The 16,194-nt window shown below is 40.8% G+C and overlaps 1 protein-coding gene across 2 annotated transcripts; it reads left to right on the top strand.

Annotated features, from left to right (window-relative positions):
* Window positions 1–1,316: 1,316 nt before the first annotated feature.
* Window positions 1,317–16,072, top strand: ahctf1 (AT hook containing transcription factor 1). 2 transcript variants are annotated; one of them, XM_056767791.1, is made up of 37 exons: window positions 1,317–1,571; window positions 3,500–3,625; window positions 3,780–4,033; window positions 4,161–4,341; window positions 4,420–4,627; window positions 4,723–4,839; window positions 4,926–5,010; window positions 5,116–5,266; window positions 5,346–5,478; window positions 5,602–5,783; window positions 5,889–5,950; window positions 6,030–6,158; window positions 6,272–6,362; window positions 6,450–6,539; window positions 6,629–6,769; window positions 6,845–6,949; window positions 7,029–7,125; window positions 7,320–7,443; window positions 7,524–7,580; window positions 7,693–7,839; window positions 8,544–8,734; window positions 8,841–8,985; window positions 9,076–9,207; window positions 9,298–9,445; window positions 9,561–9,711; window positions 9,801–9,908; window positions 10,009–10,165; window positions 10,281–10,496; window positions 10,621–11,389; window positions 11,489–11,578; window positions 11,766–11,865; window positions 11,958–12,067; window positions 12,148–12,410; window positions 12,537–14,478; window positions 14,583–14,695; window positions 14,803–14,870; window positions 14,959–16,072. In XM_056767791.1, the coding sequence occupies exons 2-37, from the start codon at window positions 3,505–3,507 to the stop codon at window positions 15,155–15,157; spliced, it is 7,377 nt and encodes a 2,458-aa protein (XP_056623769.1). In that variant the 5' UTR covers window positions 1,317–1,571; window positions 3,500–3,504; the 3' UTR covers window positions 15,158–16,072. The 2 variants fall into 2 exon arrangements, with proteins under 2 accessions (XP_056623769.1, XP_056623767.1); XM_056767789.1 differs by having other exon boundaries at window positions 10,621–11,578.
* Window positions 16,073–16,194: the final 122 nt, after the last annotated feature.

Raw genomic sequence — 16,194 nt, 5'->3', positions numbered from 1 at the left:
TTCCTTATGCATGGTTCTATGCCCATATATCTCACCAGAACTCATTAACAAACGCTGACAGCTTCTCTGCAGGCTCTCTTACTCACTGGGTCTGAATGTTTTTCCACATTTAAAATATATAAATTGTGTAGTTCCTGAATTGTCAAGCTGAACATAAACACGGCAACTGGTATTAATGCAACCTTCACAGGAGTAAAAGAGTTCAAATTTATTCAATTTGACAATGCAGTGATGGGGAAGAGCGAGGATGTGTGGGGGGGAAGGGGAATTGCATAACCTTGGAGCTCAATCTTAGCATGAGGTGGGCACTAAGAGCAACATGAGAGAGAGAGAGAGAGAGAGAGAGAGAGAGAGAGAGAGAGAGAGAGAGAGAGAGAGAGAGAGAGAGAGAGAGAGAGAGAGAGAGAGAGAGAGAGAGAGAGAGAGAAATAAAACATGATGGAATGACACAATCTCGTTTTAACCATTTACTGTAACAATCTAAGTAAAAAAAATAAAATGACAATTTTAATTGTAATGAAAAAAACAGAATGTTTATAATAAGTGGATGAATTACATTTAAGCAAATAGGCCTAAACAATGGCATCCTGATCTCACTTGTGTTATAATTTATAACTATATATATATATAGTCATAATAAACTATTATGCTGACATAACACCTATAAAAATATGTGAAAGCATGGTAATTATTAATAGCTTTTTTTGCAGTAACAGCAATAGAATCAATATTTCTTAACCTTATTGAGTTTTTTGCAGACGTCAGTGCAGATTAGACTGACAACTAGTGGTCAAGGATTTAGTTGTTAACTAGAATTCTACTAGTCTCCTAATAATTATTTTAGAAGTGCATGGAACATACGCCATTTTATAAATATAATTTCGCCTAAATAATTAAAATCCTTATTGGCGTGATAAAAACGTCAGAATTAAGATTATATGTGCAGTCATTTAAAGTGGCTACACAGTTCCTAATTCTATTTCTGCTTTAACTAGAAATCATTATAAATAAAAAATATATGTTTTATTGAATTTTTATATAACCTCATTTGTAAAGTGAACATTAGGTCTTGGGCCTCATAATAAGGAAAGATAAATGTAATCACATAAGAAAATATCATTTGCTCAGATATGGTCTAATAATTATGATTCAACAGACAAATTCATATATTTTAATAAGAGACTTCAGTAATAACAAAGACGAAGCCTTTGATCAAAGTCAGGATATTAAAAACCGATTTAATTTCCTTGCTCAAGGACAGGCACCAACGAAATCTCGCGATATTGTGTATGGCGCGGGATTTGGCAGGAGCTGATGAATGCGCAGTAGTCGTTCTGCAGCGCTGTGGAAATGGCGCCTGCGTTTGAGTAGCAGTAGTCGGCAGTTAAGACGTTTAACTTCCTAGAAATCAAAGTTGTCTCTTCGATTTTGCTCTGAGTTTAAGCAAACAGGCCAAAAGAGATCATCCGTGCGAATCGAACCCGGATTATGACCGGAAAAGAGTTGCCACGCGAGTCGCATTTGAAGTAACGTTATATCCAGATTTCTCGAGGGCCGTCATCGTTGCCCAGGTAAAGGCTGTTGCCTGGTGATGTTTTTAAATAACGGGTAACATTAATATAAGAATGTTGTAATGCAATACTTTAGTCACCTGTATATATCCTCGTACTTTAAGACATTTTATCGCTCACCCAAGTGGCTTTTTCGGTATTCAAATCATTTTTGGGTCAGTCTCGTGCTTTGACCGTTAGCTTGTGTGGCTAGGCTAATCTCATGGTATGAGCCTTCGTGGGGAAAACTTACGCAAAACATTAGTTATAAACATTAAACGTACTTTAATCGCACAACAAAGCGGGGTAGTGGATTAATTGCTCTCGTATAATGCTCTAATTTGTTTTTGTTGACATTAGCGGTGTTATTTGGCAGTTAAGTTAGCGTTGCTGCTAGAAACCTTAACGGTTACGTTAGGCAAATGTTGAATAACCGGTTAACGTAACTGTGCTATGTAAACTGTTTAAGCGACTATATCCACAGTAACGTTTTGGGCATTTGTCTGGTTTTTGCTGTTTGCAAATATGCGTCGGAACAGTAAACGGCTAACGTTAGTGTGTTTGCTATAATTTGAATGGTATTGAATGCAAATGGTCAGTTGTCTTGCACTTGCAAGCGTTTAAAATAATCTAACGTTTTAAGAACATGCATAACTGTGTAATTCCCTAAATGAGGCTGTGTCTGAACCTCTGCGTTTGTAGAAGTTTGTGCCATCTTGGTGTTTTCCCACGTGAATCTCGCGCATGGTTGGGACGTTTGGTGCTCGGCAGCGCGGGCACATGGTTGGGTCCTATAGGGTGCATGTGCATCAGGTGGCCAGTCGTTTTTTGGCAGGCTGGTGTCATGAAATCACTTGCACCATGAATTCATGATAAACAATAAATATTTATTCATTAAAAACACAAATTCTAGATGTTACTGGAAAAAGGTCCATTTGTATGAGTAATCACATCAGTAGTGAAAATCAGATGGTGTTCAAAACTACAAAATAATAATACAAAATAATTGTATAATTTGTGCTGTGTATGTTTACAAATGGATAGATAATTGATGCTTTAAAAAAATGCATATTTTAACAGGTAAAAATGTAATTGTCAATATCAAGTAACGCAAAATCTTTCTAGTTGGCAAATATGTCCTACTGCCAAATCATTTCCTACTTCAGCCATTTGATTATCATGTTGTTTTGACTTTCCGCTAAATCTATGAATGAGATTATAAATGTTATCACACTTCAACCACACATTTTGAAGTCTAAACGTCGAAGCTGCATAGACATAGTACGTATTACGGTATATACAAGAGTAATCAAGTACAGGTCCTCGAGTAATTTGATATTTTTCCAAGTAGTGATTTCTAACATCATGGGGCGATGTCCCAGACAGTGCTTAGATTAAGCTGAAGCTTTAGCCAAATTAGGGCATTTATAAGTAGCTTTTATAAACATGCCATAGAAAAATGTTTCTGCGTCTTCTTAAAACAAAGCTTTGGGATTGATACTCGTGAGTCCAAGTTGTTTTCCATTAAGACGGATGCATTTTACTTCAGGATAGCCTGGTCTGTGAAACCGGCCTTAAAAGTTCACTTATATCTTCTAAAACTTTTGACTTTAGTTCTTCAAATCAATAACAGTATTTGTAATATTTTATCTGGGTTGTTACCTACACAGTAGACGAACAAATAAACGTTGTTCAGATTAAAATAAAGCGAGTTTGTATTTTCATGTTTAGCAACGGCACAAGTGTGTTCAGCAACTGTCCCATCGGGCAGTGTAAATATGCAGACAGCTGTTCTGTTAAAGGTCTTTTGTACAAAATCTTTTACGCAATGTTCATCATTAGTTTGTTGTAGGACACAGCATGTTTCGTTTGTTTGGATTCATCTGTTGAAATATAACGTAGATGTTTATATACGGTAGATTGATTTGGAGCATGATTTCTCTCTTCAGTAAGCATGCGTGACCTGGCAGCAGAAGTCACCAGCAGCTTTCTGCGCTTCCCAGAAGTGACTTTAGACGCTCTGGGAGAGGATGAAGTTACGTTGGACTCTGTACTACATGGAAAATTTACTGTCGGTGAGTGCTGATGGTGTGCCTTAATGACATTTAGCTGCCTGTTTGAACACAAGTCATGTTGTTCGAGTTAGTATGACTAACAGCTTTTCTAGGTTATTGATAGATGTCTTTAAGTTTCAGCTTATTTTTCACATCCCTCAATTATTGTGACCAGGGAAGAGTGGCCTGGCATGGCTCGCTTGCGGGCCCCAGTTGGAGGTGGTCCATGCAGTTACTGGCGAGCGTTTCTCCGCTTATCGCTTCAGCGGGGTGTCAGAGCACCCGCCCATAGTGTTGGCCGTGCGGGACTTCTGTTGGCTGAAGCGAACAGGCCTGCTCGTGGGTCTGGAGGAAGCTGAAGGCAGTATGTTGTGCCTGTATGATCTTGGCATCTCCCGGGTTGTCAAGGCGGTGGTCATACCAGGCAGGGTAAGTGTGAACAAGTTTATTTAATGTCAGTATGGGCGAGTTCCAAGGATTGTGTTCATTAAATGTTTTTAAGAGCTTGTTGCGTGTAACTAAAGTGCTTTAACAGATTTTACACCTGTTATTGCAGATCACAGCCATTGAGCCCCTGGCAAGCTATGGAGGGGCCAGTGCTGGCACACAGCATCTCCATCAGAGTCTGCGTTGGTTCTTTGGAGTGGCTGCTGTGGTAACAGACATCGGTCATGTTCTGCTGGTTGACCTCTGTCTGGATGACCTCTCCTGTAGTCAGAGTGAACTGGAAGCCTCAGGTAAGACTATAGACTTGGCTTTTATGAATCCGGAACCGTCCCAAAAATCTAAACCCATTATTTTGTGTTTTGACACAGACCTAGAAGTGATCAATAAATCTCCATCTGAGATTCCAAGGTTCAGGGAGAGTGCTGTTCAACAGGGCAGACACCTCTGTCTTCAGCTTAACAGCCCCACAGGTACAGGGGCGACAGCCTTGCAGTATATCCAGCGTACCAACCAGCTAGCTGTAGGCTTCTCTGATGGCTACCTTCAGCTCTGGAACATGAAGACCCTCAAAAAAGAGTGAGTGAGGTTTTAAGTTCTTTTAAATACATTATTACACCTTTTTTATTTAATTATGTAATCAATCTCTAATCCTTTGCAATTTCGTTCTCTAGATATCACTCTCTATTAGAGGGTGGCAGAGTGCCCGTCTATACGTTCACCTTCCAGGAACCAGAGAATGACCCGCGGAATTGCTGCTATTTGTGGGCTGTGCAGTCGGCACAGGATCAGTAAGTTTAACACTGAAGTAGCTGACCATTATGTTTGTTTTGTTTTGAGGATACACAACACAGTTTGTGTTTTGAAATTGTTTCAGTGAGGGGGATGTGGTGAGCCTCCATTTGTTACAGCTGGCCTTTGGCGAGAGAAAGTGCTTGGCTTCGGGGAAAATTATGTATGAGGTAAAATAAATACTGTTATAGTTCTGGATGTCTCTTTTAAAAATGCGTGCTAATTATGTGATGTTAGGACTGAAAATTACTTTTTTTGTAAAATCTGACGCTTAGGGTTTGGAGTATTGTGAGGAGCGTTATTGTCAGGACCTGAATGGCATAGCGTTTCCGCTCAGGGCACAGGCGTCTAATACTCGTCTGATCGGCTGCAAGACCATTGAAAAGTTTCGTCACCATCCTGATCGTGAAGACAGCGTGAATGAAGGTTTGTTTATGTCTTTTAAATGTACATGTAATGTGAGTGTGGATGTAATGTTTTCTACAAGCTGTTGTTTTTTCCTCAGTGGCATCTCCTGATACAAGTGTATCAATTTTTAGCTGGCAAGTTAAGTCTTATGGACAAGGGCAGCCATCCACTTTCATTGGAGTTTTTGATATCAACAGATGGTACCACGCTCAAATGCCAGATTCACTGAGGTAAGCGTGTATAGTGTGGTTTGGATTTGGACACATGCTTTAAACCAATAGTAAACATGCATAAATCCTATATGTTTGTGCATGTATGATTCTTATGCTCTGATTTTTATGTTTCTTGCTCAGGGCGGGAGAGTCTTTGAGGAACTGTCCTTATATGGCCGTGTGGTCTCTTGACTCTGTGGTGGAGAAGACCGCTCCCTGTCCTCTGATAGACATTCTGGTTCATGAACGTAGTCTAAGTAGGGGTCTGCCCTACAGCTGCCCTCCACCCGAACAGTTCTTTAATCCTACAACCTACAACTTTGGCAAGACATCTGTTAATTTTTTTAAAAAGTGTCATTTATAGAATGAATGTTGGTTTTATTATAAACGCTGATTGTGTATAATGACGCTTGTCTTTTTTTTTCTAGACGGAAGTTGTTTGCTTAATGCTGGAATTGTGCACTTTACTTGCTCTGGCCACCAGAAGGAGGTTAGCTTTCGGCCCCTTGTTTGATATTGTACGCTAAGTTTTTGTTCAGCTTGTACATTGAAGTCTTACTTTATCTCAGACCCTGAGCTTCTTGAAGAAGGTGACGCCGGGTTTAAGTGAAAGCATCACTAATGGATATTCGCGCTGCCTCATGTCTGGCCTTCTGTCGTCTCGTCTGGCTGATGTTCAGCCCTCCAGCCTCTCACAGGTCACACATTCTTCACTCAACATTATCGTGCAAAGGATTGGTGAAGAGGATTAACTAGATAATCATAGACCTGCTTAACAGCATTTCTCATGGTTTCTGTTTTAATTTCACAGGAAGAGCAGCTTGATGCTATCTTGTGCACTGCTGTGGAGACCAGCTCACTGGGATTTATCACCGGTTGTATTAAACAATGGACTTCTGAGGGTAGGAATGTTCAAAATATTCAAAATGGGATTTTAAAGACATCAAAAAAACACCTATTCTAATGCATTTTGCACATTGTGCACACAGAGCAACCAGGGTCAGCAGTCAATCTGCGCTATATTCTGGAATGGGCCTGGAACAAGGTTGTGCACACCAAGGAAGAGCTGGACGAAATATGTAAATTATCCTCCATAATCTGACTTCTGTTTATTATGCGTTATTGTGAATTTAACAGTGTTTTTATCATACACCTTTTCTTTACCCAGGTGCTCCACTCTTTGACAGCTCCACAAACTTCACAGATCCACAGACACTTCAGCTGTTACAGCACAGTCAACGCTTGCTGGCAAACCTCAGCACCATCTTCCACTGTTTGCTTAATGAGGCTCAGGAACTCACACAGAAAGGTGTCTTGAGTGTGCACAGTTTACACTGATCTGTTTTTGATAGATAAAAGTTAAAGATACATTTTTTTTTTGCAGGGTTGGTGGGACTCATGAACAAATGCATGGTGTCTAGTTTGATTTCCCAGTATGCCCAGGTGGTTCTGTGGTTCTGCCGTACCGGTCTCCTTCCAGAGGGCACTGGTATGATCATGTTCCAAGCTAAACTCAGTCTGTGATTACACAGCCTCCATATAATAAACTTGTGTATGCTTTTTGCCAGATGATGATTTGCTGCAACTATCAAGACCCTTTTACAGTCATTCTGTCATAAATAACTACTACGTCGGCCAAAGGGAAGAGCTGCAGAGACTGGCAAAGTAAGTCTGAGCACTGAGCCAGGCGTTCATGTCAATTTGAGTGTCTGTTGGAGGTGTGATAGTATTTAGCAGCTCATGTTTCCGATTTGTGGGTGTGGTGGGTCTGATTTTCAACATGTCTTAGTCACTTGTACTTTCTTTCCTTAATTCCTTGTTACTAAGCACTACAATAATAAATGTTTTCTTTGCAATAGGGACAAGTGGTGTGCAGACTGTCTCATGATTGACGGACTGGTGAGTCAGTGTGGGCAGCGCCTTATTGAACTCTGGAAAAGGGACGAGGGTGGAACAGGACACTATCCTCCACCATCACTTCATGTGAGTGAAGACTTTAAGATGTGTATTAAAGAAAGGATGTTGCTTCAGCTGTACTGAGTTGTTATTTCTTTTTATTACAGGCCTTGCTTGATATTTATCTCCTGGAAAATGTTGAGGAGTCTGCCAAATATGCTATTGCATCCTTTTTGGGCGTCTTGACCTATTCCATATAAGTACTTGTATTATATCAAATTTGCTGTGAATATTACTGCCATCATGTTAAGATTATTCCTTGACTCAGTCTCTTAGGTTATTTATTTGCTACTGGATGTCATGTACTCATTTCCCAATAAAAGTGGGGTTTCAGTGGAGTCTTTTCCCACAGCATTTGCTATTCCCATTGGTTTAGTAAAACTGGTACAAGGCCTGTGGTTGCTGGATCATCATGATCATGAGGTACTGCAAAATTCCTTTTTCTTTGTCCATGTGTTTTTTTTTTTCTTTCTACTGCATTGTTTATATTTAGATATTTCTGAAGATCATCTCTATATTGCAGTTTTCTTGGCATAGTCATAATAAGTACAGTTATATAAAGATATGAGATATGTTGGGCTGATAGACGATGACATCGTCCGTTGCCGATGGTGGACAGCCATCACGATGTTGGGCCGGCATCGTGATTCCCCTGCATGATGCAATTTTCATCATCAGGAGGGTCCGCGGTCGTCCGCACATCCATACGCCGACAGCACATTGCCAAGACAAATATTGAGAGCCCACAGTATGCCATTCTGCGTATGTGTCGAGCTCGCCCATTCTCTCTTTTCCGCCGTCAAGTATGATTTGGTGGGCTCAAGATCTACTCATCTTTCGACGTTAAATAACAACTGGAAGAAATTCCAAATTTGCAGGTCTAACATGTGCAAAGTTCTCACGCTTTATTGAAAATTGTTGCAAAATGCGGAGCCCTGATATTTAAAGTTTTGTCAGAAGACCATCTAGCAAACTGATAAAACCGCCCCCCATGTCATCGTCCATTGCAATGTTTCACTGTTGGCATCGTCCGATGCCAGTTTGGTAGACATCGCTCAACCCTAGTATGTTGGTTGAAATGATATTACTAATATGTAATGTGTAACAGGCAATCTTTCATCCACCAGAGCTCGCTGGAACTGTTGTTGCACCCGGCCACCAGTCACTCGCTCTGGAGCTGGCAACACGAGCGCGTCCTGCAGGCTTTAATGTGCCAGCAGAAGCACAACATCGCTCTACGTTACCTGCACGTGATGAAGCCGCCCCTGTCTTCTACCAACCAAGCCAAGCTTTCCCTCTCTGTTCTGCTCTATAACAGGTAGAAATATGTCTAGGCTTTAAATGGTGTTGTGTAATTCATTAGTCAATAGTTTTCAGTGTGATCTTTTGTAGTGTCTTACTTTGTTGTGGTTTTTGACGGACAGGTGTATTGTGGAGGCATGGGCGTTGCTAAGGCAACACTGTAATAAGTTGAACATGGAGGAGTTAATGAGGTTTCTCTTTGAGACTTGTCAGCAGCTGGATCTGATGAAAGAGCTGCTGAAACTGCCACTTGGACGGGCAGAGCAGGTGGGTTTAAAAACACAGGTACATATTGTCATAATTCCTTTGCCACCATTTCATCCTTTATTCATTTTCTCCTTAAATTTACCTTCGCAGGAGTGTTTGGAACGATTCCTTCAAAGCTCCGGGGGTTTCCAGAATCGGGAGCTGCTTATGGTCCACTACCTCCAGCAGGCCAATTATGTTCCTGCCCTTCAACTCAACCAAACCCTTAAAATGAACCTGGCAGTATGTTTGGAATCATATTATAGTCTTATTATTATAGGTTTATTAAAAATTTAAGGGGAAACATTAAAAATTTTGTTTACTTTGATTCAGACTGATTGGGATCCTAAGATGAAAGAACGGTCAAACACAAGAAACTCCATTCTGAACCAATATGGGAAAGTTCTTCCTCGGGTTCAGCGGAAACTAGCCATTGAGCGAGCAAAACCATACCAACACCCTGCTACCATACTTCGAGAAGGTACCTATCATTTTTATATGCGCTAATATACTTTTCATGTGCATTTTGGCTTGTGAAGATCTTTGTTTGAACATTGTCTTGAACTTGACTTTTTGCATGCTTTTCCCATCCATAGTTAAAAGACCACAGCCTCTGTCAACCGTAGCTAAACGTTCAGCATCTGAAAACGTAATGACCCGAGCAGCCTTTATCAACAACGTCCTCTCCAAAATTGAAGAAGTTTGGCTTGGCAAGAATCCTACTCCAGAGTCATCCCCTTCCAAAAGGTCTTGTCCTTAACATCACGGTTTGAAAATTATATAAACTGCCTATAACTTGTTGTAAATTGTGCTTTATTGTCGTATTTCCTGTGTAGTCCCAGAGAGTCAGAGATGCTACTGTCAAGCCTGCATCCTCCCTCACCAAATCTACCGCAGCCATTTGTGGGAACACCAATCAACATGCTAAACAAGAGGATGTCCCGGTATAACACTCTGAAGACTGGTTATATATTAGTGTTTTATTACTGATAAAATGTACTTCTCAAAAGCAAGTCTAGCACATAACTGATGCTTTGTCAACAGGCTTTTGGATTTGGTTGTGCAGCCATCTTCCCAGAATTCTCCAGGGTGTTCAAATGTGCCGAGCACTCCTACAAGGTCCATAGCCTCGTGGGCTGGACCAAAGAGCATCAGCAAAGCTCCTGAGCTCAATCTGTTGCAAACTCCACAAGTGGTTAAGGTGAGGGACTTAATGTTTTTTAAACTCACAGACATAAAGCATGACCAAAGCTTAGTACTTTGGCCTTCTTGGTCATCACCCATCTCCATTAAAATATCCTTTGGTGTCTCTTTAGAGAGCTCGAGCATTGGCGTCAGGCCCAGTTTTCTCAGCCTTCACCCCACAGTCTATTCTGAGGAGTAGTTTACGACCCACTCCTGTGGCCACTCCTTCTGCCTCCCCAGGCCGATCTATCACACCCCCTCTTCGTGGCAAAGAAAGCCGTATTACTTTTATAGAAGAATCTGAAACTCCAATTGCTACCAAGGGCTCCGTCCACTGGAACAATGGGGTAGGTCTGAATGTGCTGGCACTGATGGGCCTTTACATGTATGTTTGATTGTATAGGTGGGAAATTAAATGGAAGTTTTATAGACATTATGAAATTATTGAAGTTGTCTTTGGCTTGTTTACAGATCACCATTAACAAGGAGATCAAAAGGCCTAAGAGGTCTTCCCCACCTCCCAAAGCAAACATTGTCTGGAGTGAATTTTCAGACGCAGAAGAGGAAGATAAAGATCTAAGGACATACACCCCCTTACAGGAAGATGGAGAACATCGTGATGTCGAATCTGAGAGTGGATCTTCTGTAAAAGAGATTCCTGCAGAGGTGGCCAAACAAGTGCCGCCTGCTCTTTTGCGACGTCCTAGTCTTGGGCAAGAAGCAAGCTTTGTCTCCAATCAGTCTGATACCACTCTTGAGTTTCACGATGCGCCTTCACCTGAAGATCTTATAGAAACACAACGTCAAGTGGATGACGGCATGGATCGAGAAGTGACTGTAAAACTTCCTAAAACTTTAGAGGAAGACCATGCAAGAGCAGAGTTGACCTCTGTTGCAGAGCTAGCGAAAGAGTTGGATACAGATGACATAAACATGACCCAGGAAGACTTGCCCTGTGGACAGAGCTTTTTGAACACACAGGAAGCTCAGGAAAAGAGTCTTGAGCTTAAAGTCCATGCTGAGGTTGAGAATGATCTCACGAAGGAATTGACTGAAGAAATGTGGCAGGAAACTTCAGAGACTGACATTCACGAGCAACATAAAGTTATGGAAGCTGAGCTTGAGGTTCCATCTCGCCATCTAACAATGCAGTTTCTTCCTGCGGTTTCAGAGTATCCTGAAGTCGAGGAACCAACAGAAGTAGAGAACCTTCTTGAAGCCTCTATTGTTTTGGAGGAAGGTAGTACTCTTAGAACCGTTAAAGAACAATCGATCAAGGACTCAGAACTAGTGTCACAAGAACCGGTTTTTGAGACCTCTGTTGTTTCTGAACTTCCAGTGAATGAGTTCATAAGTCATGAACCTGTGGCTGATGCTGTTGTTAATGCACACATTACTGCTGAACCTGAGGAATCTATGGAAACATCAGGTGCGAACCTTTCAAGAACCCTTGTTTTTTTTAATAATTATTATTGCCCTTTATTCCTGTCATAGTGCTTTTTAATGTAATGTAAAATTTTATGTTGCTAAAATGAGAATGTTAATATATGTTGTAATTACAATTTTTTTATATTTTTATGATCGGTATGTAATGTTTTATTGATTTGATGCTTTAGATTTGGATGCCTTTGTGGAAGAGCACTTATTTGGTCCAGATCTGTCCCCACCCTTGACCCGGTCCAGTATTAGAGAAACTCCGGAGGCATCCATCCAAAGGTACTTGTCAAAAAAGATAAATTCTTCAAATTTATTGAAAAAAGTATTTTTTTACAGTGTTATGACTTGTGTTTGTTGTGCACATTACATAGTGAACCAGTTTGTGACATTAAGGAAGTTGAACCCATCCCTGACAATGCTGCGGAATTGAAAACACAGACATCTGTTACCTCATCAGAAACTACAACCTCAGAGTCCAGATGTAAGTCCATTTCATGTTTCTCTTTAAGCTAAATAGCAGGGTACCATATTAAAAAGCTGACTTTGTAAAAATATCTGTAGCTGTAGTGAGCTTGAATGACAGCGATGAGCTCACAAGTGCTGAATCTGAGGATCAGCTAGAAGATGAAGAGGAGTCTGGAGATGACCATGCTGAGGACTCGGGTAGTGAGGTTGAGATTATAGAAGAAGTGAAAGGTAATGGGAGGAGTAACCATCTGTCTGGTCCTGCTCTTTACTTGGAGGAACTTCCATCACATGAGCAGTACCTCCAGGAACAAGCCGATGCTGTGTTCTCACTGGTCATGCCTGACGAACAACTGAAAGTAAGTGCATACGAAATTTCACTAGTGTCATAGCCAAACAGAACCTACAAGGGATAGAAAAAAATTGGGGTTTGTCCAGTGAGATTTAACTTTGTGTCCTGTTCTACTTTGTTTTTTGCCTTTAAGCATGGTTTGGATAGCGACATGCCTGAGGGAGATGGTGAAGTGGTAATGGTTGGACTCGCCCATGCAGATCTAGATGAGGAAGCTGCTGTGTCTTATGCTGAGCTAAAGCCATCCACCACTCTCCTGGTACCTGTAGAGCTGGCTGAGGAACAGCAAACGCCCCTCATAGATGGAGGAACTTTAGAGACACTTAGCAGTGCTCCAGATGGCATGCTTCAAGAAGGCTGTGACAACTTCTCACTTATGCTGGATCCAGATGTAGAGGAGCTGGCTATTGCTTCAGAGCTGGACTCTAATAATGTTTTGCTACCTTCACATGAGCAAGAACAAGCAAAGAATGATCATATTAACTCTGAGGTGTTCATCATGGACCCAACTGTAGACGTTTCAGAAAACAAGGTAGAACAAGTGAATGACTTTGTACTAAATGTTGAACCCGTTGTTATTTCTGTTCCTGAACCTGTGGTGCAACCAGACAAACCAGCTGATGGACAGATAGTGGAATCAGCATCCATACCAGAATCTGAATCTTTTCTTCAAGAGACAAAAGGTCTTTCTAATGGTGACAGACTGAATTATGGTCTTGCTGAAATCCAGGAAGAGCAGCACACTTCTCTAAAATTCCAAGTGTTGGAGTTGTCTCTACCGGAGGATGTCTTGACCCCAGAAGACCCTAAGGAAGTGACTGATTTGGTAACCGAGGAGTCAACTCTTGCAAAAGACAAGGTCACAGAGTCAAACCAGGTAGACGGTACACTTTCCTTGGATGAAGAAACCGACAAGCTTTCCACAATCAAAGAGATAGCAAGGCCAAAGTCGCCAGCAAGATCTAAGTCACCTGCAAGGTCCAAAGTGGCAAAAAGTAGCGCTGAAGTTTTGGAGACTGTTAAAGAAGTGCCTAAGAGCCCATCACGAATGGGAAGGAAAATCGTAACATTCCCTGTACTAAATCTTGACCTTGAGCAAGATGTCACAGAGGAAGAACAGACAGAACTGCCTTCAACACCAAGACGTGTCACAAGGAGCGGCAAGCAACTACCAGACAGTCAAGTTCTTGTTACACCCAGAAGAAGCGCAAGAAAGGCAGACTTAACACAGCGAAACAATGTAGATGATCAAGATATGCCTGCTGTAAAAGTGTCAAAGACTTCAAGTCAAACACAAAAGACCCCACAGAAAGCCACTCCCAGGAAAGGATCCCGAAGAATCCAGAACATGGTGGTGGAAGAAGATGAGGCTGTATCAGCAGATCCTCCGGCCAGCGATGACCCGCAACCACAGACCAGACAGAGTGCCAGGAAAGCACGTACGACAATCGTTGAGGTTCAAGAGGCGCATCAAGAAGTCCTTGATGAGAGGGTACAGTCCAAAACACGTAGCAGTCCTAGTAGAGTTACACGCAAGTCTACCAGAGGACTTGCATTAGAGAGTTTCCAAGAGGAACCTTCTGAAGTTTCTGTAACTAAACCTCTTGTGACGCCTCCAAGAAGCAGGAGGAAGGCCTTGATCAGCACTTCAGAAAAAGTTAACAATGCCACTTTCGTTGATGATGATGCACAACTTCAAAGTGTTTCAAGACGACTTACCAGAAGCCAGCTCTGGAATCAAATTGATGGTTCTGAAAAAGAAAAGGACGTAAATCCTGAAATTCCCCATGCTGATGCCCTCGCAGATCGACTCAATGCGGAGGCCAGGGAGGAGAGTGTACCTGTCGTGAATGAAATCGTACGTGCTAAGAGAAAAACGACTAGATCTGCAGCACCGGCGGCATCACTAAGTGAAACTCAGCATCCTGGCCTTGATGAATCTAAATTAGTGGGAATGGATGATATACAGGAACACACGAGCAAGCCAACAAGACGCACCCGAGCTAGCAAGATGTCTGAACAAAAGACTGTTGGTGATTCAGACAATTCCACAGCTGACCTGAAAAAGACAAGAGGTGGGTATCATTACGTCAAGTCAAACTTATGATGCTCCCGTGTATGGTTATTCAGTTTTTATCGTCTTATGTTGCTTTTATAATTTATCTGCACTGTTTTGTAGGAAGGAGAAAAGCAACGTCTGTTGAAAATGAAACTGACGGGCCAGAACTGTTATTGCCTCCTGAGCCTCATCCACAACTCTCCGAAGATGGCATTGATTCTTATAACAAAGAGGTCAACCGTTGTTCTGTTTGGTCCAATGAGACACAGAAATACATTTTTTTAACATAAGTGCAATTGATGTGGTGTGCTGGATTAGAAGTTTGTTTCTTCCATTTCAGGACAATGGCCCTGTAGATGTTGCAGTGGAAACGGAGGCTGTCAAACCCAGAAAAAAGAGAACAACTAGGTGACCATGTTGTCCTATTCAAAATTGTCATGTTACTTTTAATTTGTGTGTCATCTACATATTGATGAATGTTTGATCTGTTTGACAGAACCAAGGCTGCCCCTGAACCTCCACCACCTGTTGAGATCAGTTTCCTCTCTCCACTCGCTAGTCCAGCTGAAACAAACGCTAGAATGGAAAAGAGATCGGAGGAAAAGGAAACACCCATGTTGAAGATGAACCTACGTCGTAAACGCATGATGGACGCCATTTTCCCTAAACCAGTAACACGGAGAAAGAAACTTTAATTGCAATTCCTCTCCAGATGCGTGGAAAGTGCATTCTTTTGTTTTTTTTTGCTCTCCCTGTTTCTTAAAAATTTTGCAGCCTGCTGTTTTCTAATTAAGATAATGTTTGAAATAAATAAACATCTAATTTGGAATAATAATTTTATATAAATTATGATGTTTACAGTGGGCACCAAAAAAGGAGATGGCTTAGTTTTTAAATGTGTTTTCTAATTCAGGCAAATGTAAATAGCTTTTTAGGTATGTTATAAATAAAATTTGATATTATTTTTGAATTTGAATTATTTTGTTACTTGTTATGTTTATAGAGAGAACTGCAACAATTTTAAGGTCAGATCAAAGTTTATGGTTGCACCACTTGGGTGATGTAATTCGTATAGATAAATACCTTAAGTTGGTTAAGTGTGATAAAATTGTCCATTTTAAATAGATGGACAATTTTTTTTCTTAGCACTTGATCTCCTCTCTTGAGGTCTTAAGTTGAAAAACACAAAGTTGTTAGTTCATTGCAAATAATGTACATTTATTTTCATTCAAATGTATCATTTTTATTTTTAAGAGCAGTGTGAACTTATTTGTAATGCCTGTTTGCTTTCAAATACAGAACAATAATTTACAACTCTGAGATGTATTTCACTTCACGAAACATTTCATTTTATCAATGGAAATTTTCATCTGTGTAATTGTTTTGCAGAACAATCTTGTTTTCTAAAGCACAAGATATCCATTGTGTTGAATGGTTGGATATTGGGTATCCAATGACGTGTAAACAAGATGTGCTACAACTGCAGTATATTTTGTTCGAGTTCTTGAAACAGTTGCCCATTTGAAGGATGTCTTGCAGATTTCTGAAATAATCTAGTTTTATAAGTATAGCAATCATCCAAAAGATCCCAATAAAGATGCATAAAATCACCCAAGTGAATTTTTACATTTTCTGAAGACATTCTTGAATGAATTAGAAAAGTCTTACTACCCCTCACATGTTAAATATCAGAAAGAAGTTAAACGTTGAAGTTTAGTATGGTTGACTTCGC

This window comes from Triplophysa dalaica, chromosome 15 (genome assembly GCF_015846415.1).
Source record: "Triplophysa dalaica isolate WHDGS20190420 chromosome 15, ASM1584641v1, whole genome shotgun sequence".
In the NCBI taxonomy this organism is placed as follows: domain Eukaryota; kingdom Metazoa; phylum Chordata; class Actinopteri; order Cypriniformes; family Nemacheilidae; genus Triplophysa; species Triplophysa dalaica.
This window is presented reverse-complemented; position numbering and strand designations above follow the sequence as displayed.

Bases quoted from the DNA above. Each gene is read 5' to 3' on its own strand.
- ahctf1 (XM_056767789.1), top strand. From the start codon at position 3,505: ATGCGTGACCTGGCAGCAGAAGTCACCAGCAGCTTTCTGCGCTTCCCA. The intron at 10,497-10,620 runs GTAGGTCTGAAT...GCTTGTTTACAG, and splicing joins CCGTCCACTGGAACAATGGG to ATCACCATTAACAAGGAGAT. The intron at 14,696-14,802 runs GTCAACCGTTGT...CTTCCATTTCAG, and splicing joins TTGATTCTTATAACAAAGAG to GACAATGGCCCTGTAGATGT.